Below are 27620 nucleotides of genomic sequence, written 5' to 3' on the forward strand. Positions count from 1 at the left end.
TCTATCAGTCCGGGGATCACCACGAGATTAGCGTGTCGGAGCTGGATTCTCTCCGCCAGGTGGTTGACGGAATCTACGGTACAGAAGAGATCGCCAACGAGCGCCGAATTTGGTGAGTACCGTGCTTACGTCAAATTTCATTTTAGAATTCTTGTTGCTTGTTTATCATCCAAAATATTTTGCTAAATATTTTGGCAATTGCTGTCGAGTGGATGCGTTTGTTTAAGAACTCAATCATTTCATCTTTTCGCCTTTTCGATTATTGTTTTAAAAATTTATACAGACCTTAAAATACTAACTTGATGAGTCGACGGTAAATTTTTTATTTTCTTAATTTTAACGGTATTCTCCTGAAGACGATCAGAGCATCTGATCGAAACGTCGAGTTGTCAACATAGGTTTTTTTTGAGAACCAGCACTGTACTCATGCTGCTATAGCAAACCTCGGCTTAATTTGACTGTCTCTCAGACGAGTATTTTTCAAGAGGACTGGAACTGGTAATTAATCAGAATTTTCCTGAAAAAAAATATCTTCGACGAAAGAACTTTTTCAAATAATTAGCCAAATGTGAATTCCGATTATAGACAAAAGCTTTACCGAAATCAACTTAAACAACGATCCAACGGTTAGATATAAAAGACGCGTTTTTACGAGTAAAGATGTTAAATTCGACCAACAGACCGTGAAATTCGGGCGCGTGTTTTAATGCTGTCTTGTCACCTTTGCTTTCATCAAGTTGCTTTGTTTTGTTTGAGAAGAAAATGCGCATTTTGAACGTTGGCGTACGCCCGAGTCTTGCAGGGCACATTTTTAGGAGTGGTCGCTGCCCGAACCAAGGTGACCACACCTAATCCATTGATTTTTTACATTGTAGTATTTTGATTTGAGTTTCTTTTTGTGTATTTTATAGACCTATGACGGTGGTTTCATATGTTTTTATAAACGGGTGATAATATGGATCGAAATCAACGAGCGTGATTTCGGGCTTGTAAAAAAAATAAAAAATTCCAAAGTTTTACAATCGTTCAGACGGTGGTATTTTTGAATCTGATAACTAGCATAAGTTTAGGCAGACACACCGCGTTTTTCGTTTCAATTGATACAGATTCTGGTAAAAAACCGATCGGACAAAATGGCCGAGTTGTCCAGTGTACCTGGCTCAAACTCAAGCCTCAATTTAATAAAACCTCTTAGCACAACCACTTTCTAAGCACAGAATAGTATTTCTTAGCCGAAACAGTTTACCATGCAGCCAAATCACATTCAGTTTGCATTATGACCGGCGAATCACTAATTGTGCTTAGCTTAGCCATTTTGTTTTGCTTAACAGCTTTACGAAATTTGGTCCTGGTGTTGTGGGTTTTGGACCCCAGGGGTTTGACACTCAATTGCTTTGTCCTTCGGATCGGCCGTTAAGCCGAGGTCCCGTGTGTTGTGAATTGCTTACCCCTGCAAACCCCCGGGAAATACCCGGGGTGGGGCTACCCATGTTTGGGGGTAGAGCGAAGTGAGATCACCCTGGGGTTAGCTTGATGTGGGTTAATTCTTCACAGGAAAATTGCATTAGGTGTAAAACGGACTTGGTTGATGAAATTTCCCGTGGTTGTATTTTATAGAAATTGGTTCGTTATACTGTGAAAAGCGCTGTTAGAAAGCAATTAACTCATCTTGTTCATGAAAGAGCACTTCATTCCAATATAGGCCACACAATCAGCTTGCGTACATTTCAGCATATTTGCTGGCCATGTTTCACTGAAAACAACGACAAATGTGTATGGGTTGGTTCAAGAAAATTCTGTGCACGTTTATCATACACGTTTTAATTGATGATATCCAAACAAGGGGTGGTGGTTTTCTACAACTTTGGTAAGTGTCAAATGCCCTTAAAAAAAGGAGAAAAGGTAGACATTTGTGTTTCAAACGAGTTGCTTGGTCATCAAATCAGCGAAACGATTTAGTCATGACCGGCCCAGTTTAATCAGAAAATCGTTACTTTTCAAAATCACTGAAATCGACACCGAGACGTTGACCGCCATGAATTTTTATTACTTAACCCGACGCAACCCTAAACTATGAGCATCGGTAACTTATCGCGATAATCGGCTGAGGTCTTGAAGAAACGGGACCGCTCGAAGCTCTGTGTCACGCCTAACCCATGAGACGATCTCCAGCAGTAAAGACAAACATCAACATTAAGAAGGAGAGGAAAAAGAAGAAGAATAGGGGGGAAAATGAAAAGTGATAAACTGAAAAGAGATCATCGGATCATCTCTCCGATACCGGATTAAGTCCCCTGACTCCCCCGTATCTATAACCGTGTATTGTAATCGAATAGTCGATAGTGAGAACAGGTTTATTATTTCTAGATGCGTATAATCCTCGACTGGTGGATATTATTTTCCGTTTAAATACAGCGCCTTTCAATGCGAGAGACTTTATACAAATATTGGATTTATTGTCGTGGAATATAATCACGGGGGAAAAAATCTGGCGTTTCCATCTCACGAGGCGAATTGCACGAATAAAAACATTCAATAGTTGTTTTATTACTCACTAATAAACCCTAATCATTTGAAAAACAAAATAACAATAAACCAAAATAGACATGAGAATGCGTCAACAGTTGAAACCCCTACTTTTTAAAGGCAGTGGACACTATTGGTAATTACTCAAAATAATTAGTATATAATAAATAAATAAATTAGCATGAAACCTTACTTGGTAACGAGTAATTGGGAGAGGTTAATAGTATACAACATTGTGATAAACGGCTCCCTCTGAGTAACATAGTTTTCGAAAAAGAAGTAATTGTCCACGAATTTGATTTCGAGACCTCAGATTTAGAATTTGAGGTCTCGAAATCAAGCATCTGAAAGCACACAACTTCGTGTGACAAAGGTGTTTTTTTCTTTCATTATTATCTCGCAACTTCGATGACCGATTGAGCTCAAATTTTTACAGGTTTGTTAGTTTACGCACATGTTGAGACACACCAAAAGACAAGACTGGTCTTTGACAATTACCAATAGTGTCCAGTGTCTTTAAGTAAAGCAATGCTATTTTTGTTAGCGAATTGACACTTTTCGGGTGCCCCATAAGCCAATACCACAACCTCTTTTTTTTGGGCCCACAATGAAGGCCAGGGTAGGTGATGTGATGCGCTCATTTTCCAGAAGACACAGTCCTTGTAAAAGTGGGGAAAATAACAGGTCTCGGATCTCCCTCTTAAGGTGTAAAAAGTTATTTTTACTCTCTAAGCATGACGTCACCTACTTTCAACAACATGCTGGCTGGAACATTCTCCACAGAAGGTGTTTCGTTTTAGTAAAAAAGGTCAACTTAAGCACAATTTCGATTGAATAAAAGATTTTCATGAATTAAAATCTCCCGTACACAAAATTGTGTGACGCAACAGAAAAACGACGTCATTTGATGTTTTGGGTTCGTAACACATTTCGCACTGGAAGTGTATCAAATACGATGGCCTTTCACACGTTATTCAAGGTGTATTTATATTTTATCCACTTTGATGAAGACTCTACTTTAAAAAAAAAAATAGGGCATCACAAAATTATCTTTGACTTTGAAATCTTTAAAACTGCGATGATCACACCATTAACAAAATATGGCAACTTGAGTTCTGTAATTTCTCTTCGAAACCACTGGCTGAGGTCAGTTCAGAATTACACATGATCTTCCCAGTTTTCGATTAGGCAATAAATGTATAACGGCTGAGAGATAAATGATATACGAATTGTATATTATTAATTTTGTCATTTGTCTGACCCCATGAGTTTTCATCATGCATATTGAATTGTTATACTCTCCTAAAAGCATTGCTGCTGTCCTGGAAAGGGTGGGTTGCAAAATCCATTTCTGCTCGGTGCTTGTGCTGTCAATATTGTGGTTTATATCGATGGTTCGGCCTGGAAGAAATGGCTCTCACATGTTGATGTTGGGGAGAATAATTTGAGGGGTGAAATGGGATTCTGTGACTGTTAAACATTTTAAAGATTTTGTTAAGATTAATTATACGCCAATTCGATCCTTATATTTATTGCATCAGATGATTTCAGAAATACCAGTAAATGCTCTTTGCGCAAACTATATAACACGTCACTTTAATTCTCCCCAAATAAAATGCTAATTCCACAATAATAAATTTCCAGTTACAATTTTCACATCATTGTTATATGCTGGTCTATTTTTCGTCCATTCTGTGAACGTTTCTAACCAAAATACTGAGTTTCAATACAGTTATCCAAGTCGCAGTGGAAATGATTATTATTTAATTACACACCACGTTGTTTTGGGCCTCGCACAGAAGCGCACGGTCTTCAGTTTTTTTTTTTTTTTTTTTTTTAGTTGAAGCAATCCAATCTTTTCCAATTTTGTTTCCATTTTAGATGAAGTAACATCCACGTTGTCTGGCGCATCCTATTATGGGGTAATCATTCGTAACAACTTGTCACTTCCATCCCATACTCTAGCGACAACCTAATCAACCAAAAGGGGAGGGGGGGGGGGTGTTGTGGAATTGTACAGCCCCTAAACCTAATCATCATCAACATCCAACTTCACTCCAGTATCAATGAACCATCTCCCTATACATCACAGACAGTTCATTTACTCCCGTAAGACTAAAAGAGAGAAAAACACTCGCACAAAACAATATACACCGTATAGACACAAACGTGACCTGCCCCTTAATCCAACACCCCCCCCCCCCCCCCTCCCGTGTGTCGGTAATCCGCCTAAAAATTACTAATGTTAATTACACACATACAAAGTCATTGTAAGTCATTTATTTTCCTCCCATACATAAACTACCGCGGAGGAGAACAAAAAAAATGAGATCGACGAAGCGCGACGGACAGTTTTTGACAAAATTCAGCAGTTAAGTACATTGTCTGGTCAGGCGACTCTGCGGTTTTGTTTAATTAACGTAATTTACTAATGGAAGTCAGTGAAGAAACCTGTTGAATAATTTCGCAATCTCGACTCTGTAGCACGAAGGATAAAGCTCCAATCGGTGGTTCTGGCGACGGTCGACGCAATGAAAAAGTAATGACAGTTTTGCACTAAAATATTATAAAGCTGTTCTGTTTTATAATGTGCGATTGAATACATTAATACTTTGTTATAGCAGAGAGCGTAAAATGGGAGTTATAGTTGCATGGGAGTTATACATTTAGTTGCATTAATTATGCGATTGAAAAGCATTGTTAAAAGAAGCAGGAAATGGTTTTATGGAACGGAGATTTCCGTTGTCATGGGAATTGTGAATTTCTCTAATTATTTCCGTTGTTTGTTATTTCCGTTTTATTTTGTAAAGGCCCCACCAACATTTACCACAGAACCTAAATACAGGGGGGGGGGGGGAGGGGTAGCGAAATTCAAAATTGATTATTTTCAAAGATTAATTGTCTACACCTCCCCAACAAGCTTTTAACGATAATGTGCGATCTCGTCTATGCTCTGGCGGTGTATTTTACACTCAATTATTCAACGAGGTTTTTGTGTCACCGCGGATGTATAATAATTACATGCATTCTGATTTCCCAGGTGCTTTTTGTGTGGTTTGAAGTGTGTATATGGCAATGTGTTAGCAGTTTAAAAAAGATTCGCCAATTTTTGTTTTACTTTTTTGAAAGTCCAGAAATGTTCGTTCTCGCTCTCTTACTATAAGAATTGTTGTTTGCATTTTTATGAGTGGAAATATAAAGATGTTGAGTAACGACAAAAGTATATTCAAAATCGTACAAATGTATTCTATTCTAGCTTGATGCGCTGTTAAAGGCAGTGGACACTATATTGGTAATTCCTCAAAATAATTATTATCATAAACCTTTCTTGGTTACGAGTAAAGGGGAGAGGTTGATAGTATAAAACACTGTGAGAAACAGCTCCCTCTGAAGTGACGTAGTTTTGAGAAAGAAGTAATTTCCCATGAATTTGATTTCGAGATCTCAGATTTAGAATTTGAGGTCTCTTGAAAACACACAACTTTGTGTGACAAGGGTGTTTTTTCTTCCATTGTTATCTCGCAACTTCGACTACCGATTGAGCTCAAATGTTCACAGGTTTGTTATTTTATGCATATGTTGAGATACACCAAGTGAGAAGACTGGTCTTAGACAATTACCAATAGTGTCCAATGTCTTTAAAATAAATGTACATGACGAAAAGTCTTGCTACCGCCGAAACTCGGCAAATTTTTAGAACCCTTCGGGGCACAGGCATAATATTTATGTGGAAGAGCCTCCACACATGTAATTAGGGTAACTAGTCCCCAATTATGTTCCCATATTGTTCCCCATTTCTGGTATACAACTCAAAGGGTGAACATTATACATAATTATGGTCACACTATAGCTACTTTAATCCCATCAACAAAGGCACAATCTCCATGCATTTGGCAATAACACGTAGAGCAACACTCTCATATTAAATAATATACAAACTTTCCGATCCAATTCCAAACCTAATGTTAAGGGGATGCCACTTTTTATTTCAGAAACCGAATTTTTATAAAACACAGGGGAAACTGATTGTGTTTATTCCCTCTTCTTTGTCAGCAGTTCAGTATGGAAGAGACACCACGCCAAACACCAGAAACAGCACCGAGCCCAAACCAGCAACAACATGGCATGAGGGAGCACAGTCGCACTCCGTCCATGTTATCGGAGCCTGAATGCACTCACAGTAACAACCAATGCTACATGGTCAACCTCTTCGGAGTCCAGATCGCTGCTCTCATCATAGACAGCCAGGAGAGACTCTGCTTGGCTCAGATCTCCAACACCCTGCTCAAGAAGTTCAGTTATAACGAGATTCACAATCGCCGCGTGGCCCTAGGCATCACATGCGTGCAATGCACCCCGGTCCAGCTTGAAATCCTCCGGAGAGCCAACGCGATGCCGGTGTCCTCTCGCCGGTGCGGAATGATCAACAAACGGGAGGCAGAGAGACTGTGTAAGTCGTTTCTTACCGAGAACCGTCCACCTAAACTGCCGGAGAATTTCTCCTTCGAGGTGTACCACGAGTGTACATGGGGATGCCAGGGTGCCTTTGTGCCGTCTCGATACAATAGCTCCCGGGCGAAATGCATCAGATGCTCCTACTGTAGCCTATTCTCCTCCCCTAATAAATTCATCTTTCACGCACACCGTATGCCCAACTCTAAGTTCCATCCACCAGACGGCCCCAATTTCAACTCTTGGAGAAGGCACATCAAACTGGTTGACAGGAACCCTTCAGAGGAACTTCTCCACGCTTGGGAAGACGTCAAGGCTATGTTTAATGGTGGCAGCCGGAAGCGATCTGTCTGTGAGAGCTCTAGCAAGATGCCACCAACCTCATTCAGCTGCCCTATCGACAGCAGGAGCAGCTCAGCACAACGGCTGCTCCCGAGCCCACCGAAGAGAGGTCGATTTGACCACGAGCCGGCTCATGAACATAATCCAACACTAATGACAGCTGCTAACGTCCCGTACCCTCTCATGCCGATCCCAAATCGATCCACACCGACCACCTTCACCGAAACCTTGCCGGAAGACCCACCTACTAACTCTATGCCAACCTACCCGGTGAATGTCTTTCACGGCCAGCTATCACCGTCGAGTTTCAGGCAGCACCCGTTCATGGAGTTCCTATGGTCTGGAGCCCGGGCGGGTTGTCCACTCCCATCTGCTACCATGTGGCCTAAATCGATCGGAATGCCCTTTGTTTCTAACGCTAGCTACTACCAACCCTTATTGGGTCCGGACTCAGACATTCATACAGTCATTGACCAAAGCTCACCCACTAATACACCTACCAGGAAACCAAACCAATGGGATGATTTCGAGTCGAAATATGGCAGCTCGAAACCGAAAGGGGTCTCAAACAGACATCAATACCTCCCTGACTTCAGAAAGGCAGCCTACTACACCTCAGCATTCCGACCCGTGATAACAAGCAAAGGTTGCCTGGACCCCGAAAGAGCATTCTCAAATGCAGAACGATTCATGTTCCCGCCAAAATCAGTCACAGAAGAGTGTTTCATATCGTCTGCCCAGCAGGACCAACGCTGCGACCCATCTTCGTACAACAAATCAAAACACCACCAGGTTCTCACCCCTGACGACCAGAACAAACCGTTAAATCTGAATCACCTGACCCGCAAACTCGTTCCCGAGGTCGACCAGAATGACAAGCACGAGGAGTCCAACGCGACCGTGAAAAGGACACCGTCTTCAAGGGGCTCTGGCTCGCTCGACGCAGGTGCGGATTTGGCCGACGAGCGCGGTGAGTGCCTCCGTGAGAGACTCGACCTCGATGCTGAACGCCCTCAAAGAACTACCCCAGTTGCAAAGGTAAGTGAACTATTCCTGTAATTAATTGAGGGTTTTGGCGATGAGTCTCAGCTGTTTATTCATCGTCATTACTGTTTGTCAAGGTAACTAAACCAATGATTACTGGATTCGCTTCTAACACGGGAACTGATTAAAGTTATTTTGGATCTTCAGACGTACACCGAGGCAGTCTTTGACGTAGGGACTACAGACTATTTGTATGTCCGTGTGACGACATTTCCACGATTAAAAAGAAAAAGAAAAAAGAAGAAGACAAAAAAAAAGTGATGACTATATTCTTGTAATGAGACATTTGGTGAAGCAGAAAACATTGATCAGAGAAACTGAATAAGCGCAATTCTTTTTAACTCAGAGTCAACTGGCTTAGTTTAATTTGGCTGGTCAGTGACATCAATGGAGTGTTTGTTTGTTACTTTCTCCAGCAAAAGCGCGATACAGAAAACGACGGATTCGAAACTGATCATGATCAACAAGCAAGTCAGCACATGTTTTGTTTAAGGGGGAGGAGTGGGTGGGGACTGGCACAATGCACGTCCCCCTGCCATGTGCACCCCCATCTAAACAAGAAAGCACGTCTTTCATGCGTTACACAGTCGGCAACTACTCAAATTAAAAATGACAATTACTTTAATTAATGAACACATCAGACAATAACATGCACTCTGAAAAGGGATAGGGTGAATGAACTAAAACATACTGAGTGAGGTCTGATTCCAGACTAAGGATAGTTGTTATCTAAAGTTCAGATGAAGGTTAGAGGCAGAGTACTATACTTTCAACGACATGTACCCGCACTTGATGTAGTGCATAAAATATCAAATCTGTGAAAATTTCGGCTCGATTGGTCATCGAATTTACAAGAGAATAATGAGAGAAAAAACATCATTGTTTTACACATTATGTTTCAGATGCCCAATAAAGGGCTTCAGGCATGACTTTTTCATTTTGTGTGTGTTAGAAATTCCCTCTTTCTCAAATACTACGTTTCAGAGGGGCCGCTTCTCAAAATGGTTTTCACTATCAACAGTTCTTGCTCGTTACCAAGTAAGTTTTTATGTTAACATTTATTTTGAGTAATGACCCAAAACCAAGATGATTGTATTGATGTATACCTTTAAAGAATAGGCTGATTATAAACATGAATGTAATGTTTCTTTCTTGAAGATTGAAAGTCCGAGGGCATCACCAGACACCCTGTTGTCAGTCGGTCATCTGCCGCCGTCAAAAACTCACATCATCAAGGCGTGTCCTACACCGTCACTATCCAGCGAAGACGAAGAGCACGCCGTACACAGCCAGACTGAAGGTAGATATTATTTCTAAAACGTCGTTTACATATCATTCGATTTTACTCAAAATAATTGTTAGCATAAAAACTTGCTTGAGCAATGGAGAGCTGTTGTGAAACAGTGTGAAAAACGGGTTCCTCTAAAGTAGCGTAGAGTTTTGAGAAAGAGGTCACTAAAAAAAAAATTCAGCTGAAGCCTTTTGTGCATCTGAGAGCGCACAAATTTTTGCAACAAGGGTGTTTTAGTTTCCTATTCTCTTGCAAGTTTGATCGGGGATAAAAAGGGCACCCAAGCTATGAATGAATGAAACAGATTAGTTCAACAAAACGAGCATCTAATTGTTTGATATTAAACCCTTGAGCCTTTATAAAAGTCGCAACTTAAACTAATTTATTTGGTCCTCGCGTTCTTCACCTTTTACTGTTACATAGTTCCCAGTTGGATTTCTTTTATTCCTGTCTTTTGTGCGACTTTGTTTACAGTTTGACTCACATTTCTCATTCTTTATTCACTTTGCATCAATAATATTGTAAAGATCATCATGCTTATCGTGGAGGACTCTGTTGTTAAGAATAATTCCTCCATTTACTTGTGATTACGAGGCGACGAGAATGGGAAATAATATACCAATCAGGTCCAATGGGGTTGAGGTTTTTTTGATGCACGACAACATCGGTTTAAAATATTCATAGGGGAGTTGTATTACAGCGCCAGCTCTGCCATTATTTACGAATCTCTATTTTGTAGCTTCGCTAGTTTAATCACAATTTCCATTTTGGACGGCTAAATTTAATCATCATTAAGCCGTGTTTGGGTGCAGACCGTCCCCTCCATTGTAACGTTTGCCTCAGGCGGCAGTCTTTTCATTCTGATCAATTCAGAATTTTCTGGCCAATTGACGCGAGACCATGACATAACACAAAGATTTTTTTTAATGAATTTAATTAGTGGTAACAAATAAGTGCATATTATATACTATTTTTACGGATTTTTTTTGTCTTTTAAATATTTCATCAAGCTGTGGTATGATCTCAAAATCAGGGATGGGCAAATTTAGAGTTCTCTCAATATTCTATTTTAATGTTTTTATTTTGATGTTTTGGGTGATGTATTGACTAGCACAATTAGAGCGTTACAACCAAGGCCGTGAGATACAGCTGTAGATGAACCATCAGTCACACTACATGTTATATCTTGTATTGTTTTGTCTCTCAAACACAAGTCAACCTTTTTAATATTACTTTTTCCGGTGCCCAAAAAAAATCCCCCCAATATTCCTTTGTTTGCGAAGAACGTGAACGCACCACGACGATTGCCGGCACGTGGGAGTGGGGAGAGAGACGGGGCAAACTTAGCTCCCGGCCCCCACGGCAGGCTCGACAGATTTTCGGTTCACCCCCTTCAGCGCGTTAGCATACCCACTGCTTGATTAACTGCTAAAGAAACAACTAGTGGCGACTATCCTTAATTAAAGTTGCCCAAGGTGCTCCTTTCTCTTGTAATCACGTCCGAAAGGATTACAATAAAGCAGCCGTAGATTATTTTACTGTTACAATCTTTTGTGAGTACTTAGAGTGTGTATTTTTTTTGTCCCGTAAACTCTCAGATACTGCTGTGGAGAGCGTGGCTAAACTTGAACGACAGTATAGAAGAAATGTGGTTGCCCACCAACTCATTGCGCGAGGTATGTACAGCCACATGTAGGTGTCAATCAACTATAACTAAATTTAATGTTCGCACACAACAAGTATTGCAATACAAAAATGGTAATATTTCAACATCCATTGAAAAATATTAGCATAATAAAGACAAAGATCTGCTCTACCGTGTGAAAATTATAGTCTTTTGTTGTGGGAGAGTGCTTTTTATGACATCAACTATCCGTTCACACGTTTGGCGATAATGCGAGTAAACAGTCGAGGCGTTTTATGCAAAATGAAACAAGGTTTCTTCTCAGATCCAACAGTTCTCACAATAGAGTTGTATAGGCCTACATCGTTGTACCCGCAAGTTCACCATTAAAGTTTGCCTGTAATTAATATTTGAATATTATTTAAACTATCATGCCGTATTCTTCGTTTACCGAAGCGTAAATAATACAAAAAGTGTAGGGCCTATTCACAAAAGTGTCTGAATATATTCCGAAGATAATATAAACTGAGTATTGAAAATAAATAAGCCTGGAATACAAATACTAAAACCTGAGAATACTTTTTTAAAATAGGAAGGAAAAGTATTCCATATGTATCATGGCCCCTTGCATTTGGATTTATGAGTCTTTGAAATATGACAGGACAAAACATAATGGGGCCACGCACAGCCGCCTACAAATTGGCTTTGTGCAAAATATCAATGTTTCGATTTCATAAATCCATAAGTATAACTGATAAATCAAAATTTTGGGGCTCAGGGTTGGCTGTTTTGGGTGCAGGTGTAGCAGCATTTACGTTACTAGTCGATGGTACCCTTTTTCGAAATTGGTATCTCCACTGCGGATATGTTACGCCACTGCCAAAATCGTGGCGCAAGACTTCTGTGTGCATATATGTACTGAAGGCCATACCACTAGGTGAAATGTCATTAGCCGTAAGGAATATTAACGTTGATGGGACACTATACACCAAAAACTGATTTTTGAAATTCATATATTGATAATACAGTAATAATATGGATATTTATTAGCATTTATTAATATTTCACGTTATGGTTAAGGGTTTTATGATTTGCGATTCACTCAGTGCCTAATGTGCTCAAGGCCCACTTTGGTGTAATTTGCTGCCTTTAATAAAGACATCTTATCCGGGCGTTTACACAACACATGGGAGCACCATTAAAATGTCCAATCCGAAGGCCAATTCATTATGGTTGAGTGTCTTAGTTGAGGACATGTCGCGTGTATGAGGGACCCAAACCACTATACCAGAACCCAAACTGGAACAACTTGTGTCCGTTGCGCTAAGCCCGCGCTCGGCCAAGAAACGCTTGTAAGACACTGCTTTTTTACAGAAGGATACCAGCCCAATGCCTGGTTGTATCTCCCCCTACCCCGCCTCAATAGAGCATCAAAGTTATACGCATACAAACATGCTTTTTAAAGTTCTCCTAACAACAAAATGTGTATGATTTTTCCTGGTTTTTTTTCTCTCTTCAAACCTAAATGATGCAAATTTGTATCGCGTGGCGCCGGTATCTGTCAATGTTAACGCTTTATGGCGAATGAATCTTATTACTCCAGTCACTAGCCATTATTTCATTCGTTAAACCATCTCAGCTCCCTTGTGAGTATACAGTCTGTGCTGCCAAGAATGTCACTTTTAGCGCACCAAGCTAAGAGAGTCATAATAAACACCATGCCTTCACCGGTACCCATTTTACCTTCTGGTGTAGTGAGGCAATTATAATAGTTAAGTTTCTTGTCCAAGGACACAAAGTGTCACGACTGGGATTCAAACCTGCAACCCGACGACTTAAGCCTGGTTTATACTTCCTGCGAATGCGATACGATATTTTTTGCCGTCACAGCCCTTTTTCGCTGCGAATGTTTTGCAGGAGTTGAGCACATTTCAACTGATGCAGATTATAAGAATTGGTGGTCACCAGAATTTTAGGCCGGTCATGATTCGCTTTATAGTAATGAATATATCGCGTATTCTTCTACAAAACCCATCAGGAGAATAATGGGTATCTGCATAGGACATAATTTGGTTTATGTTGGCAACCGTTTTGCGCCGTTTTGGCCGGGCTGCCGGTTTGCATACTCCACAGGAGTTGAGAAAGCTGAGGGCCCAAATGACAAGGGATGAGAAAGACATTCGATACAATGTTTTAAAGTGTCTAATAATTATTTATTAGTATTATTACAATCGTATTATTGATAATAAATCTTGAACACTGTATCTTTTTTTCAAAGATTTAGTTTTTAAATTGGTAACTGATACACCAAACAGAACAGTTTTCACTGCTGCCTTTTGATTCAAGTATTGCTTTACCAAAGTGTCTACGCCTCTTTTAATTCTCAATAAATAATACGGCAACAATTTAATCAATGAAATGTTGCAGAGTAATTCCCCCTCAATCATTCTACCTCATTTTAATCGCTGGACGGCGCACGGCCTCATAAATTTAAGAACTTTCCCCCCATTTAATAAGCCCTTGGAATTGACTTCACTACAGCGTCATGTGTTTGGCTCTAGGGGTGTGTTGACGAAAAGAAACTGTTACTCTTTTATCTTTCTTGTTGTATACTGTGGCACTTTTCCCTGTTATGAGCATTTTCACACCCCACGAGCGGGGAAAAGTGAACCAGGGCTAGCACGTGGCCCTCCACTAAGCCGGTCACAATCACGGCAAAGCCCGGCCCGGGGCCCCCAGTCATTTATTGTGGTATGACGGTCCATGGACGGTCAGAGTAATCAGAGCTAAGACCCGGGTTCGCTTAGCTTGCCAAGGGATGTTTAAACTTGTATTGTTCGGGCCAGCACACAATAAAATGGTGCGGCCAGAAGTCATGCACTCCAAGGCATCATTACCTGTGATTAATGCTAGAAGTCGATCTTAAAATGTTCATTTCCTTTATGCCTTCTCTATATGAAAAGCTAGAACAGAAAAGTAATTGATTATTTCAGGGGAGATTTAGAGTTTTTTTCTGCCCGTCTCTCTTTGGTAGACTCCGGGGTACGGGTTCCTTCCCCCCGAGGAAGGCTTGGACGTCAACGTTCCATCTGTCCCCGTCTTCTCGCGGTTATACCCGGTCAGCACTCATGCCTCGCTTCGCTGCCCTCATATGTAATACTCAACTTGAAATACACTTTAAACGACGTGTGATTAGCTAAACATATATTTTATTTCAGCAAGACTACCCCCGTGTTATCAGTTCCAATTTAACAGCGAGAACAGTAAGCTGTAACTGATATCTTAATGGAATTACTTCAAATTACCTGGACGATTTTCTCCGTTTTTACGGGCTTATCACGCAAATTAAACAGTATCATCTTACATGCCGAGCGCGCGTGGCATTAAATGAATATTATTCCAAAGTGAGAGTGTAATGTGCATTGTCAGGAAATCTCAGTATAATGTCAAAAAAATAACCCAGATTCGACGCGAACTGATGACCATTATTCCATCAGGAAATACAAGGAAACGCACTTGATTAATTGACGGACTATATAGGAGAGCACTTCGTTAACTTTCAAAATAATATACACTTTACATTAAGGTTAGGCTTCACTGGCACGACCGCTTTCCGAAACGGGAATTAGACCGATTGAGTTACGACCAATTGGCAACTTGAAATCAACCCCACCCTATAAAAGGTCATTTCAAAATGATATTCTGAATTGTAAAAATATATTTCTGGAGTGACTTTTCAACCGGCCATTGTGGACTTACCGCCGGGGGGAGCGTGGCTTCTTCTGTTAACACACAGTTTATTTTAGAATGTATTTAAACAAAAGACACACAGTGAAAAGGAATACCATCGCATTGGGGGTCGGGCTTAGGTTTAAAACAATATATATAATTAACGTCTTCTAGAAGCCAAGCCGTATAGTATGCTTACATTTTGAGTTAACCTATTTTGCTCTTACATCCACGACTGTGTCCTTTGCTCATTCCCAATTTAAACCCAAGTACCCCAAAACACCGTGTTGGCCTACTGACAACATCACAGATAATGGCCCACAAAACAGATCACAAAAGCAAGACTGCTAAATAATTTCGACACTTTAAATACAGGATTTATTTTTGTTCTCCCGTTGTTTGGAATTAAATGTTTCAACCGTTTCCCCCAAAAGCGACGTCCTTACTGGTTCCGTACAAAAAAATCTTAAAAACGAAGTTTCTCTCGGCTCGTTGAAACCGACAACCTTTGGCAACGTTCTCGGTGTCAAATGACTGTACAACAATTAGCAGTTACTCGTTGTTACATGCTGTTTAAAGGCAGTGGACACTATTGGTAATTTCTCAAAATAATTATTGTCATAAAACCTCACCTGGTAACGAGTAATGGGGAGAGGTTGATATAAAACATTGTGATAAACGGCTCCCTCTGAAGTGACGTAGTTTTCGAGAAAGAAGTAATTTTCCACGAATTTTATTTCGAGACCTCAAGTTTAGAATTTGAGGTCTCGAAATCAAGCATTTAAAAGCACACAACTTCGTGTGACAATTGTGTTTTTTTCTTTCATAGTTATCTCGCAACTCCCACAACCAATCGAGCTCAAATTTTCACAGGTTTGTTATTTTACGCATATGTTGAGATACACCAAGTGAGAAGCATGGTCTTTGACAATTACCAATAGTGTCCACTGCCTTTAAAGACAATGCTCATCATCAGCTGGTGGAACTAGTGTTTTTTTATCAGAAGATAACTCATCTTATATTTTGTTCTTTATTTTTTTTTCAACAGAGCACCAACTGAGCACAGAGATCGAGATGAGACGCAATGCTTACCTAACGGCACAACAGAAGTATAGAGGTATGCAAAAAAAACCATAACATTAAAGGCAGTGGACACTATTGGTAATTACTCAAAATAATTATTAGCATAAAACCTTTCTTGGTGACGAGTAATGGGGAGAGGTTGATGGTATAAAACATCGTGAGAAACTGCTCCTTCTGAAGTGCCATAGTTTTCGAGAATAAAGGAATTTTTCATGAATTTGATTTCGAGACCTCAGATTTAGAACTTGAGGTCTCGAAATCAACAATCTAAAAGCACACAACTTCGTGTAACAAGGGTTTTTTTCTTTCATTATAATCTCGCAAGTTCGATGACCGATTGAGCTCAAATGTTCACAGGTTTGTTATTTTATGCATATGTTGAGATACACCAACTGTGAAGGCTAGTCTTTGACAATTACCAATAGTGTCCACTGCCTTTAATGTTTATCCACTGCAAACAGACCGAGGAGTTATAACTGCACCATGGGTGTTGTCACAATATTGATATCTAAAAAGGAACACAATTTACACCACGGTGTTAAAATAACACCCATTTCAGCGATTTCTTTTTTACATTGATGTTTTGTTTCTTTCACACTGGTGTTTGTTTGGTTCTCTCTTTGATATTTTGAAGTGACAACACCAATAACTTCAATGCTTACACCACAAAATCTTTAACAACAATCAAGCTTGACAACAACGCCATTATGAGGTTAATTTAGATTCTCTCCTTAATATCAATATGTGAAAACACCCATGGTGTCATTTGAACACCGAAAGCTTTTTTAACCCTGCGCTAAAACAAATTCAGTTGAGAAAAAGGAATCGTCAGAGTTTAGTGCAAGATATGTTTCCTATTTACAATGATTGGGATGTACGTTATGCGTACCAGCATAAGGTTGTCAGACAAAATATGTCACATGCAAAATGTGAATGGTATCTTGCTCAATCTTTCTTTAGCAGTAGAACATTTCAAAGCAATATTCTCCGGTGGTGAAATTTGGCCCTCACCTTTTGAGAGCTTTTCAATAAAGAATCCCTTAAAATACCTTTGTTTTCGAGAATCTTCAATGGTTCCCTTATTTATTCCCAGCATCTATTATTTCTTCCGCAGAGAACCAGGGAGCCCTCAACCACTTTTCCCGCCATATTTTGTCTTCGCACGGCACATGCATGGACTGACCGTCTGCGAAATAACCCCGTCAGTGTTCACTCGTTCAAATGATTCTCGTCATTATCATCGACCGCTCTGGGCCCAATTGCTAAGCACAGACACATTTTGCTTAACAGAAACTGGTTGCCAGCCCAAATTCCATAAAACACCCACACAAACCAAAGAAAACAGTAATTCATTTATTCATTCCCACTAAAACATATGAATTCACTAAAATGTGACGGTTCAAAAGTCAGCCATAAATAAAAATGGCTGGCGATTTTTTTGAAGTAACCAGTTTACTAAAAAGCATCGATCAATGTTTAAACATTCTCTTTTGAAAAGAGATTGTCGCAAAAGCTTTGTCTGTAAAATTGTAGCCCACTTAATTGTTAACGACAGAAATTATAAGCACTTAAGGTTTGCATAATTAATATCTGTTTTACGTCTCGTGTACTAAGATGTGTTCACAGGGTAGGCCTAGGCCTACTAAATGTATTCAACGAAGTGATTTAAATGGTGTCTTCGTTGTACATGTACAATTTTCGTAAAAAAATATGAACCAAAGACGAAAACCCAGACCAATATACATTGTAATTTGTAGTAAGTAGATCAATGAAAGCACCCCCAAAAAACTGCGTTTTAGCACTTTTATTAGGTGACATCTACATACCAAGTATTCTTTAATATTGGTTTTCTCTGTAATTGTGTTGTATTATACTTGTAGTCTACACTGTACGTTCTTCAATGTATATTATTTTTTCACTTTTTTTTATAATCAGTGTTAATGTTGGCTCAATTAAGGCCTTTTTAACTTAAAAAGTCATTTTCATAATGTTTTAAACGATCTGTACATATCTGTGAATAGTAACATATTAAGTTATTAATTATCTAACTTGTCTACCCAATTCTGTAAAGTATCAGTTTTGATGTTCGACACGATTAAATGTGTTCGACCACCTTATTCGACTTTTAAAACATATCTCGTAAACTGTGTTCGACATACCATTTTGACCGACCCATCATGTCCGCCATTATGCCCGGTGACGCATGCAATTATGTCCTCTATGCAATGCTATCCGGGGGACATTATTGCATATGCAATAATGTCCGCCGGACGGTTTTGCATATGCAATCGTGTCCGCCTGGACGTTGCTGCATAATGCAATTGTGTCTGCCCGGACACATTTGCTAATGCAATTGTGTCTGCCCGGACACATTTGCATATGCAGTTGTGTCCGCCCCGTGCAAAACCGTCCTTGCAGTAAATTAAACGCCCATGTTTAAAATGCCCATGTTTAAAGTGCATGTCATGAATGACATGGGAAATGTTCGGCCGTTTGGTATTCGCTGCAATCATAAAAATACGAGAATATTCATGCTGCATAAACATTACGTAGGTTCAATGCATGCACGCTCGCTTACGTACACGTACTGTGCAGTCGTCCACCGGACGGTTTTTGCATAGCCCCGGACACGATTGCATATGCCAAAGTGTCCCGAGCGAACAGTATTGCATGGCGGACACAATTGCATCTGACACCGGTCCACTGCACGCGACAAACTAATCTGTCAGACATTATGGCCCCTGTCGAACATAGTGGCCCGACAGTGATCGACACAGTCTCAAATGCATACGTCTCAAAAGATGCACTGGTACCATTATGTTTCTTAAAGACAGTAGACACTATTGGTAATTGTCAAAGACTAGCCTTCACAGTTGGTGTATCTCAACATATGCATAAAATGACAAACCTGTGGAAATTTGAGCTCAATCGGTTGTCGAAGTTGCGAGATAATAATGAAAGAAAAAACACCCTTGTCACACAAAGTTGTGTGCTTTCAGATGCTTGATTTCGAGACCTCAAATTCTAAATCTGAGGTCTCGAAATCAAATTCGTGGAAAATTACTTCTTTCTCGAAAACTATGTTACTTCTTTAGAGGGAGCCGTTTCTCACAGTGTATTATACTGTCAACAGCTTCCCATTACTCGCTACCAAGTAGAGTTTAATACTAATAATTATTTTGAGCAAATAGTGTCCACTGCCTTTAAGGCACCAGTCAAATAAACGACTAGCACTTTTCTATAAACCGTCCCATGCTTGTAAAATTGTGTTTTTAGCACCTCCACAGTTTTGGATATGTCCAGCAAATTATGACGACTCTAGGTTTATTTAGGAGGTTGCAACATTTGCGGAAGATAACGAGGTTCATGTGCAAAAGCAGTATAATGGTGTTTTTTTCGAGACTTATCTCGTTATCGTCAGGTTTTACCCGACACGAAAAGCACACAAAAAGAAAAAACGAGAAATCTCTATGGAAAAGTGTTTTTCAAAAGTTTATTATTTTAAATGTATATTTTTTCCATTACCCTTATATTGTTATCCTTCACTTAATTTTATGTTGCAATAAAAATAACATGTCATGTAATTATGTATAAAGACAATAAATCAATGACAGGTCCTGTATGTGCAATCCGTGTATTAAAATACAAGTCATTAAACTGTTTCTTTTAAGAAGCAAAAAAAAAAAAAAAATCTAACATGTTTGAAACAAAACCAACAAACAACAAATAACCAATTATTGCTTTCGAAAATAATATACAAATCGTAAACAGTCACCATGGTTTCATAAAGGAACGAATTAAAACAATTCATGAAATGTCTCTCAAAATTGTCATATGGAATAATTCTACACTACTTTAAAGGCAGTGGACACTATTGGTAATTACTCAAAATAATTATTAGCATAAAACCTTACTTGGTAATGAGAAATGGGGAGCTGTTGATAGTATAAAACATTGTGAGAAACGGCTCCCTCTGAAGTAACATAGTTTTCGAGAACGAAGTAATTTTCCACGAATTTGATTTCGAGACCTCAAGTTTAGAATTTGAGGTCTCGAAATCAAGCATCTGAAAGCACACAACTTCGTGTGACAGGGGTGTTTTTTTCTTTCATTAATATCTCGCAACTTCGACGACCGATTAAGCTCAAATTTGCACAGGTTTGTTACTTGATGCATATGTTGAGATACACCAACTGTGAAGGCTAGTCTTTGACAACTACCAATAGTGTCCGGTGTCTGAAAAAATATGATGTTGATGAAAACTATAATTACGCAGCTTCATGCAATTTTACAAAAAACCGAAAATGTTAAATACATATTCTTTCAGAGTGAAGCAAGGAGGCCAAAAGTTGCCTAATATTTACAAAAAAACAGAAAAAGAAGTCAACATTACAATTGTTGATGTTGTAGAAAAATACACGCTCTAAAGGGACGATTTCAATACAGTGCAGAAAAATTATTATTGCTCAAGTTAAAATAAACTTTTCATTTAAGATTAGGAAAAAAGTGTTTAAGAAATTTGAAAGATGTAATGAACAGCCTGCTTGGTTGCTATCTGTTATCTATTCGAATAAGTTGCTGGTGTAATTTCTCGCATTTGAGCTGTCATAGAAGAAGCACTTTAATAACCAAATCGCTTTTCAAAGATCACAAGGCTTAAAGGCAGAGGCATATGAACATTTCGCCTGGTTCGGTTTCCAGGCCTGTATGCTTCGTATTTGAAAGGGCAAGGGCACCAAGGCACTTTCTCCTTAGAAAGGGCACCCTATTATAAGAGGCAATTGTAAATTTCTACTGGAGCATTTCAAGGGCACCAAGGCAATGACCAGGGGCATGGAGACAATCGTCTTTGTTGCCTCCATGAAGTAACAGGCATGGGTTTAAATACCTTGCTTTAAGATAGCTTAGGTGAAAGTAAGACAGTGCCTATGCATCTACATGTCCCATTTGGGGTCAGGCTAACAATGGTCCCCTTTTTAAGAAAGAAAATCATCAATTTCTTTGGCAACTACAAGACGCATCCATATGAAGCGGCATTGGCTAAGGCTACAGCAGAGAAAGCATTGAAGGATCCAGCCCTAGCCATTGTCTAAGCTGTAAATTCAGACAGGGCCATACAGTATACACACCGCCCTCTACTGTCCCCTCATTGTAATATCAATCTTGAAGAAAAAGGAAACTGTCGAACCGAGTATTATTCTAATGGCAAACAAAATTATCAACAATAACAACAAAACCTACTAAACAGTTGCCCTTTAGAACCTCACAATAAAAAATAAAAATAGTAGTGGCCTTTAAAGTTCAGCCTTGCCACCCCCCCCCCCTCCAAACAAAGGTACACACCCCCATCAGACCTTGATTTACCTGCAGGCCACTGAGGCCAAAAACCTTTTTTCGCAAATACCCATTGCTCGAACGCTAACTGTTGAATGAGGTATATTCTGGTCTAGCGTAATCGCTTGCTAGACCAGCATGCACCTCATTCCACGCCTAATATGCCCATACTGAGTAACGAGTGCGATAAGGTCTATGCCCTCCTGAGCCCAATTTCATAGAGCTGCTAAGCACAACAATTTGCTAAGCATGAAACTTCTTCCTTGATAAAAACAGGATGACCAACCAAACTTCCATTTGTTGCATTGTTTTTACTGGTATTATAAGCTGTTGTTTGCTTATCCTGAAAGTCACGTCGAAATTTGGTTGGTAATCCTGTTTTTATCATGGAAGAAATTTCATGCTAAGCAAATTTTTGTGCTTAGCAGCTCTATGAAATTGGGCCCTGGTCATAGCCTTGGTGCCTCGTCAAAAGTTTCCCATGTACTTTAAGGTTTGTCAATGGAAGTGCCCTTTATGTGCATGCCCTGTCAAAGATGAAACTCCTGGGCCGACACATGTATAAACATACAAATTTATATAACACTAATATTTCAAAGTGGAAAACAGCGCCCAGTTAGATTGTGTAAGAATGCTAATATTGTACATTGAGTCAATCGAGAGTGCACTGTCCTTAATGATCAATGCCTGTTATCTCCCAGACAGTTCTTACAAGTGGTTCATTAATGGTGAATGGTATTGCAGATTGCAATACAGTCTGCAAGACAAGAAGAATACCTATATCAAATTCCATTCAGCCAAGCTCACTCATCTAAAAACAGCGTCCCATTGTTCGGATAAAAGTGGAAATTCGTAGTAGAAGTGTCGAAATAATGTCATTTCTAGATGTTTTTGTTTTTGCTTATTCAGTGATCTCCAATGAATAGACCCTGCGAAGTAATCCCAGTATCATTAGACATCTTTCAGAAGGGTCAAATTTGCTCAAGACAGTTGTGTGCTTTTAAGTTGCTAACAGGCAAAGACAATGCACACTGCAGTGGTCTGAACTTTAAAAGTGCGAGGCCGCTGTAGATCTTGGTAAAAGTTAGAGAGCTGATGATGTATTTATCCCTACATCAGATTTGTAAAAAATTTGATATATTTAAAAAACAGAAACAAAAAAAACCTAAAGGTGCAAGGCCGATGGAGATGATATTATTGGTAAAAGTTAGAGAGCCGATGATATATCTATCTTCAAAAGAGCTTTGTCAAAAACTTGAAGGAAAAAACCAACATCAAAAAAACGGGAGGCTCCTCACTTTCTAAAGAGGGCTTCATTTAATTTGACGCAGAAAGAAAAAACACCCTGTCAACAAAACAAATCGTCAACAGCCGGAACTGTTCACATTAGTTGCGCGTTGATGTGACGACGAGACATGTCAGATGATATCTTTAATTAGGAAAATTAACCGAGGCCAAACACCATTAGGAGTCGGCAACGACAGGATAAAAGAGAAAAAACCTTGGAATGATAATGACGCTCCGATATGCGTAGATTTATGACTGGAACTAATCGCTGTCTTCATCGTTTAAGTAGTCCTCATCATCCAACCCTGTAAAACAAATCATTCCAAATTATTCATAAAATGTATTATACAAGATTGGTTGAGACGAAAAAATAGTCGCAGATAAGCTTGGGCGATATCGATTAATTTTATTCACGATATATCGCCGACAATATATCGCGATATTCGATATAATCGCGATTAATTAAATTTGACATCATCAGTCTTCAAACTCCTAGTGAAAGTTGTAGAAGAGACAGTCATAGCATAAGAGGTGTTCTAATGACCTATTCTTCTGGTTTTACTCCAAACCTATGGGGGTGCAAGATGTCTCAGCTAGCAAATACATCGCAATATTTAATCGATACCGCGATATATCATTTCGATTAAAACCAAATCCATCCGATATCGAAATCGTTTCCAAATTAATATCGCGATATTCGATAGTATCGTGATATCGCCCAAGCTTAGTCGCAGACAGTTTTCATGTTTTATATGATCAACCACATACATGTACATAAAGGAACAAACCTGTGAAAATTTAGGCTAAAAGGCAGTGGACACTATTGTTATTTCCTTTCTTCAAAATAATTGTTAGTATTACTAGGTAATGAGCAATGAAGAGCTGTTCAATAGTATAAAACATTATGAGAAACGGCTGCCTCTGTAGCAAGTTTTTGAGAAAGATAAAAATATTTGAATTGAATTCGAGACCCTCAGCTGAGGTCTCCAATTCAAGGCATCTGAAAGCACACAACTTGTGCGACAAGGGTCTTTTTCTTCCATTGTTCTCTTGCACCTTTGACGACCAATTGAGCTCAAATTTTCACAGGTTTGTTACTTTATGCATATTTTGAGATACACCAAGTGAGAAGACTGGTCTTTGACAATTACCAAAGGTGCCCACTGCTTTTAAAGGGTTTCGGTACCTTTAGTAGCAAAATTTTATTTTGTTACTATTGTTGTAATTATTAAAATCAAACAACAAATTGTGTACGTTCTTTCTTTTTAGGGTTACATGTTATTAATACATACACTTGCTTGCAATTTCACAACTGTTTTATTAATTGAGTGCGAAGACACCAACATTAATCACGGTTGTTCACTTCATTAAAATAGAAGAGGAGAATTGTTTATTTGGTGTGAAGTCAAACGTGACTACTTTCTGAACCAAGGTCAGCCCTTTTGCGAGTGATGAATGACGACTTGCATGAATTTTAAAGATAATTTCAAAGCTGCTAAATGAGGCACACTGAACATTTACACATGGGGAATTGACTCCCTTAGTGGCACAACTTAGGTGTAATAATGATTTAATAATAAATAGGTTTTTTATAGGACTTTATCTACGAGCATCTTAAAGGAACACGTTGCCTTGGATCGGTCGAGTTGGTCTATTAAAAGCGTTTGAAACCGTTTGTTATAAAATGCATATGGTTAGAAAGATGTTTTAAAAGTAGAATATAATGATCCACACAAGTATCACTCGAAATTGCGAACTATCACGATCGCCATTTATGTTTTGACTCCCATAAATGGCCGACCGTGTTAGTCCACAGGGTAAGAAGAAAACCACGCAATTTCGAGGCATACATTGTATTTGTGTAGATCATTGTATTCTACTTTTACAATATCTTTCTAACCATATACATTTTACAACAAACGGTTACAGAATGCTTTTCAAAGACCAACTCGACCGATCCAAGGCAACGTGTTCCTTTAAAGTGCTTTTTATGAATTATGAGACCCATTTATGTAAACCCATTGTAAGTGTTAACAAGATGCTGTGGTGCATTCAGCAGTCACTGCCAGAGACACCAGGGCAGATCCCTTCTCTTAGTGATAGGTGTCAATGGTTTTTTTTTGTGCAGTACACAACAAATGGGCCATGGCCTTTCATCCCATCCAACAGCGGAGTGTCAAGACCGGGACTTGAACCCACACCAACAAAACGCTGATCAGAATCACCAGAGCTTGAGTCCAGCCGTCGATTTCACAAAACTCTTCCTAACTTAGGATTAATCTTATAACTTAGGACGAGTCCAAACCCTGCACTGTACCATGCAGACCTTAAGATTTATTTAGTTTCTCGTCCTAACTCGAGATAAGACGAGAACTAACTCTTTGTGAAATCAACGGCAATAATCTTGACTGCTTGCGCCACGAGATGATGGCAGGTAAATTTGGTCAACAGGAAACAATCATGAATACAACAAGGCTACAGCATTTTCATTTTATTTATTCTGGCTAGGAAGCAAAGGAATATCAGAAAATCAAACTTAATCACTATACTAGCCAAGATACTAGCCAAGAACCCAATGGAGAGAAGATAAGGGAGGAAGTCTCACTTTTAGATGTGAGAGGAAAACCCAAAAGAACTATATCAATCCACAAATTGCCCTCGGCATGGTACGAACCGGGGTCCTGGAGGTGTAAGGAAAGGATAACACTACACCAACCCGACCAACCGGGGCCTTTCTCAAACCACGGCTTGGGCTCCGGCTCCGGCTTAGGCTCTCCGCGCTGTACACGTATCTCGGCCTTTAACCTGCATTTTTAGCGCGTGTTGCTGCTTGTACCTGCACGCGGAGCCTGAGCTGGAGCCTAAAGGCCCGGTCACACAGGCCCCAATAACGAGAACGAAAAAGATAAGGATAAAAATGCACCCCCTCGATTGGTTGAATGATGTGGGCGTTTTCTGCAAGGAGCAATTCAACCAATCGCTAGAGTGCATTTTTATCGTTATCGTTTTTGTTCTCGTTATCGGGGCCTGTGTGACCGGGCCTTAAGTCGAGGTTTGAGAAAGGCCCCCGATAAAGGGCTACAGCAAGACTACAACACAACCCCCCAACATGAAAGCGAGACTTACTTGATGTGTAGGGTGCAAGGAGAGCAGCGGTTTCTGGGTCCTTTGCGGCAAGTTCTTGTGCTATTTTGTCTGCTTTATTCTTTATATTTGTACGGGCACCTAAAGAAAAGAAAAAAAGAACAACATACAATTTATAAACACCTTACCAAAGTGGGCAAAGCAATTTTTTATGCAAAAAATTATTTTGAGTAATTACCAATAATGTCCAGTGCCTTATTCATTTAATTGAACACAGGAATTTCTTATGACAGAAACTTGAAAATCCTGTCAATACCTAAACATAAACAAAGTCCATACATTTAATTTTTCATGAAAAAAACTTCAGAATAAACTGGCTAAATGCCCTTTTCTTAAATGTTTTGATATTAATTTGCTATTCAAAATTTAATTGGTGACAGTCTATGTGAAGGGGTAATGGCTTACAGTAGAATTACGATACACTTACAGGGAAATAAAGAAATTTTGTTCCTCAATTGAAGAACTATCTGTTACACATGAATAATAAACATTGAACAATGCGTTTTATCCCTCATTTTATTTCACTTGGTTTAAGTTTAATTAGTGTGGCGTTTCCTTGTGGAAAAGGGAACTAGGTCACTTCAGTGTGGGATAAGAGTCAACAAAGGAAAGTTATCAAATTTTTATTAGTCATGCTTTGTTGGTTGAAAAATAAGTACTAAAATTTTAATTTATTTAAAAAAGTTGTAATAAAGCGTTTTATCATACCCTTAGGGGTATATCAAAGGGCTCATTATTTGGTTTTCAACAGGATAGGCAGAGCTTTGTTTTGACTTATGCGCCCATTAATGTAGAACCTCATAAAGGTTTAAAAGGTTCTATTGTACATTAAGCAACCACTGCAAGAACCACACAGGCAAACCCCTTCTCTGCGAGACAAGTGTAGGATCTGGACCTTTGCATGGTGAATGAAGCAATCAAATAAAATAATTTACACGAACAACAGATTGTAATAATCTTACCAATCACACGAGCCAGGAATTTGTATGAGAAAAAAAGTTCTGTCAGTTTTTATTCATTTTCGATTCTGGATTTACGCTTTGGGTTGTGCCAGCCTGCAAAGAAGACCTGGGCCCAATGTCATAGATCTGCTGAAGCACAAAATGGAGCTAAGCACAACAAAATCATGCTTTTACAAGAATGTGGTTACCAGCCAAAATACCATTTCTCATCTACATTTTGTGACTGGTATCCGGATAATGTTTGTTTAGCGGAAACATTTTGTAGCAATATTTTCTACTGAAGCAGCTCCATGAAGTGAGACCCAGGCTCTGTGACCTTAATAACTGTCCTACGACTCAGTAAACTGAATAATCGTCCTCACCTTTTGCCAGTAACATTCGGACGACCTCCGCGTGACCTTTCCATGCCGCGGCATGTAAGGCCGTGTCACCGATCTTGTTCTGTGAGTTGACTTCCACTCTGGGCTGGGCCAGCAAGGTTTTCACACATTCTACATGACCCCCATGAGAGGCCCAGTAAAGAGGCGTGGAACCAGACTTATCCAAACCATTGACAGAGACCTACGAACAGAACAAAAAATTAAAACTAAATCAGCAAGGCATTTTATGATCAATCATAAACTCATCAATGAAAATATTTCTAATGGAAATAATTTGTACTGGACCAGAACTTTGTAACAAGACCAGGGGTCGATTTCACAAAGAGTTAGGACTAGTCCTAACTTAGGACTAGTCCTAAGAGATATCAAAAATGTACAGCTAGTCCTAAGTTAGGACTACTAACTCTAGATAAGACTTGTCC

General features: G+C 39.3%; 2 protein-coding genes across 5 annotated transcripts in view; one reads left to right on the forward strand and one right to left on the reverse strand.

Annotated features, from left to right (window-relative positions):
* LOC139941535 (uncharacterized) lies at positions 1-21425 on the forward strand. 2 transcript variants are annotated; one of them, XM_071938077.1, is made up of 6 exons: positions 1-112; positions 6583-8358; positions 9523-9664; positions 11254-11331; positions 16057-16125; positions 17206-21425. In XM_071938077.1, the coding sequence occupies exons 2-6, from the start codon at positions 6589-6591 to the stop codon at positions 17271-17273; spliced, it is 2127 nt and encodes a 708-aa protein (XP_071794178.1). In that variant the 5' UTR covers positions 1-112; positions 6583-6588; the 3' UTR covers positions 17274-21425. The 2 variants fall into 2 exon arrangements, with proteins under 2 accessions (XP_071794178.1, XP_071794179.1); XM_071938078.1 differs by having other exon boundaries at positions 10-112; positions 6580-8358.
* Positions 19763-27620, reverse strand: part of LOC139941536 (osteoclast-stimulating factor 1-like) — a 14024-nt gene continuing 6166 nt past the window's right edge. For all 3 annotated transcript variants that reach the window (XM_071938080.1, XM_071938081.1, XM_071938079.1), the window contains 3 exons: positions 27181-27379; positions 25839-25937; positions 19763-23017 (listed from right to left, as the gene is read on the reverse strand). In XM_071938080.1, coding sequence (XP_071794181.1) covers positions 22974-23017; positions 25839-25937; positions 27181-27379 — 342 coding nt within the window. In that variant the 3' untranslated portion in view covers positions 19763-22973. The remainder of the gene's footprint in view (positions 23018-25838; positions 25938-27180; positions 27380-27620) is intronic.

This window comes from Asterias amurensis, chromosome 9 (genome assembly GCF_032118995.1).
Source record: "Asterias amurensis chromosome 9, ASM3211899v1".
Lineage (NCBI taxonomy): Eukaryota > Metazoa > Echinodermata > Asteroidea > Forcipulatida > Asteriidae > Asterias > Asterias amurensis.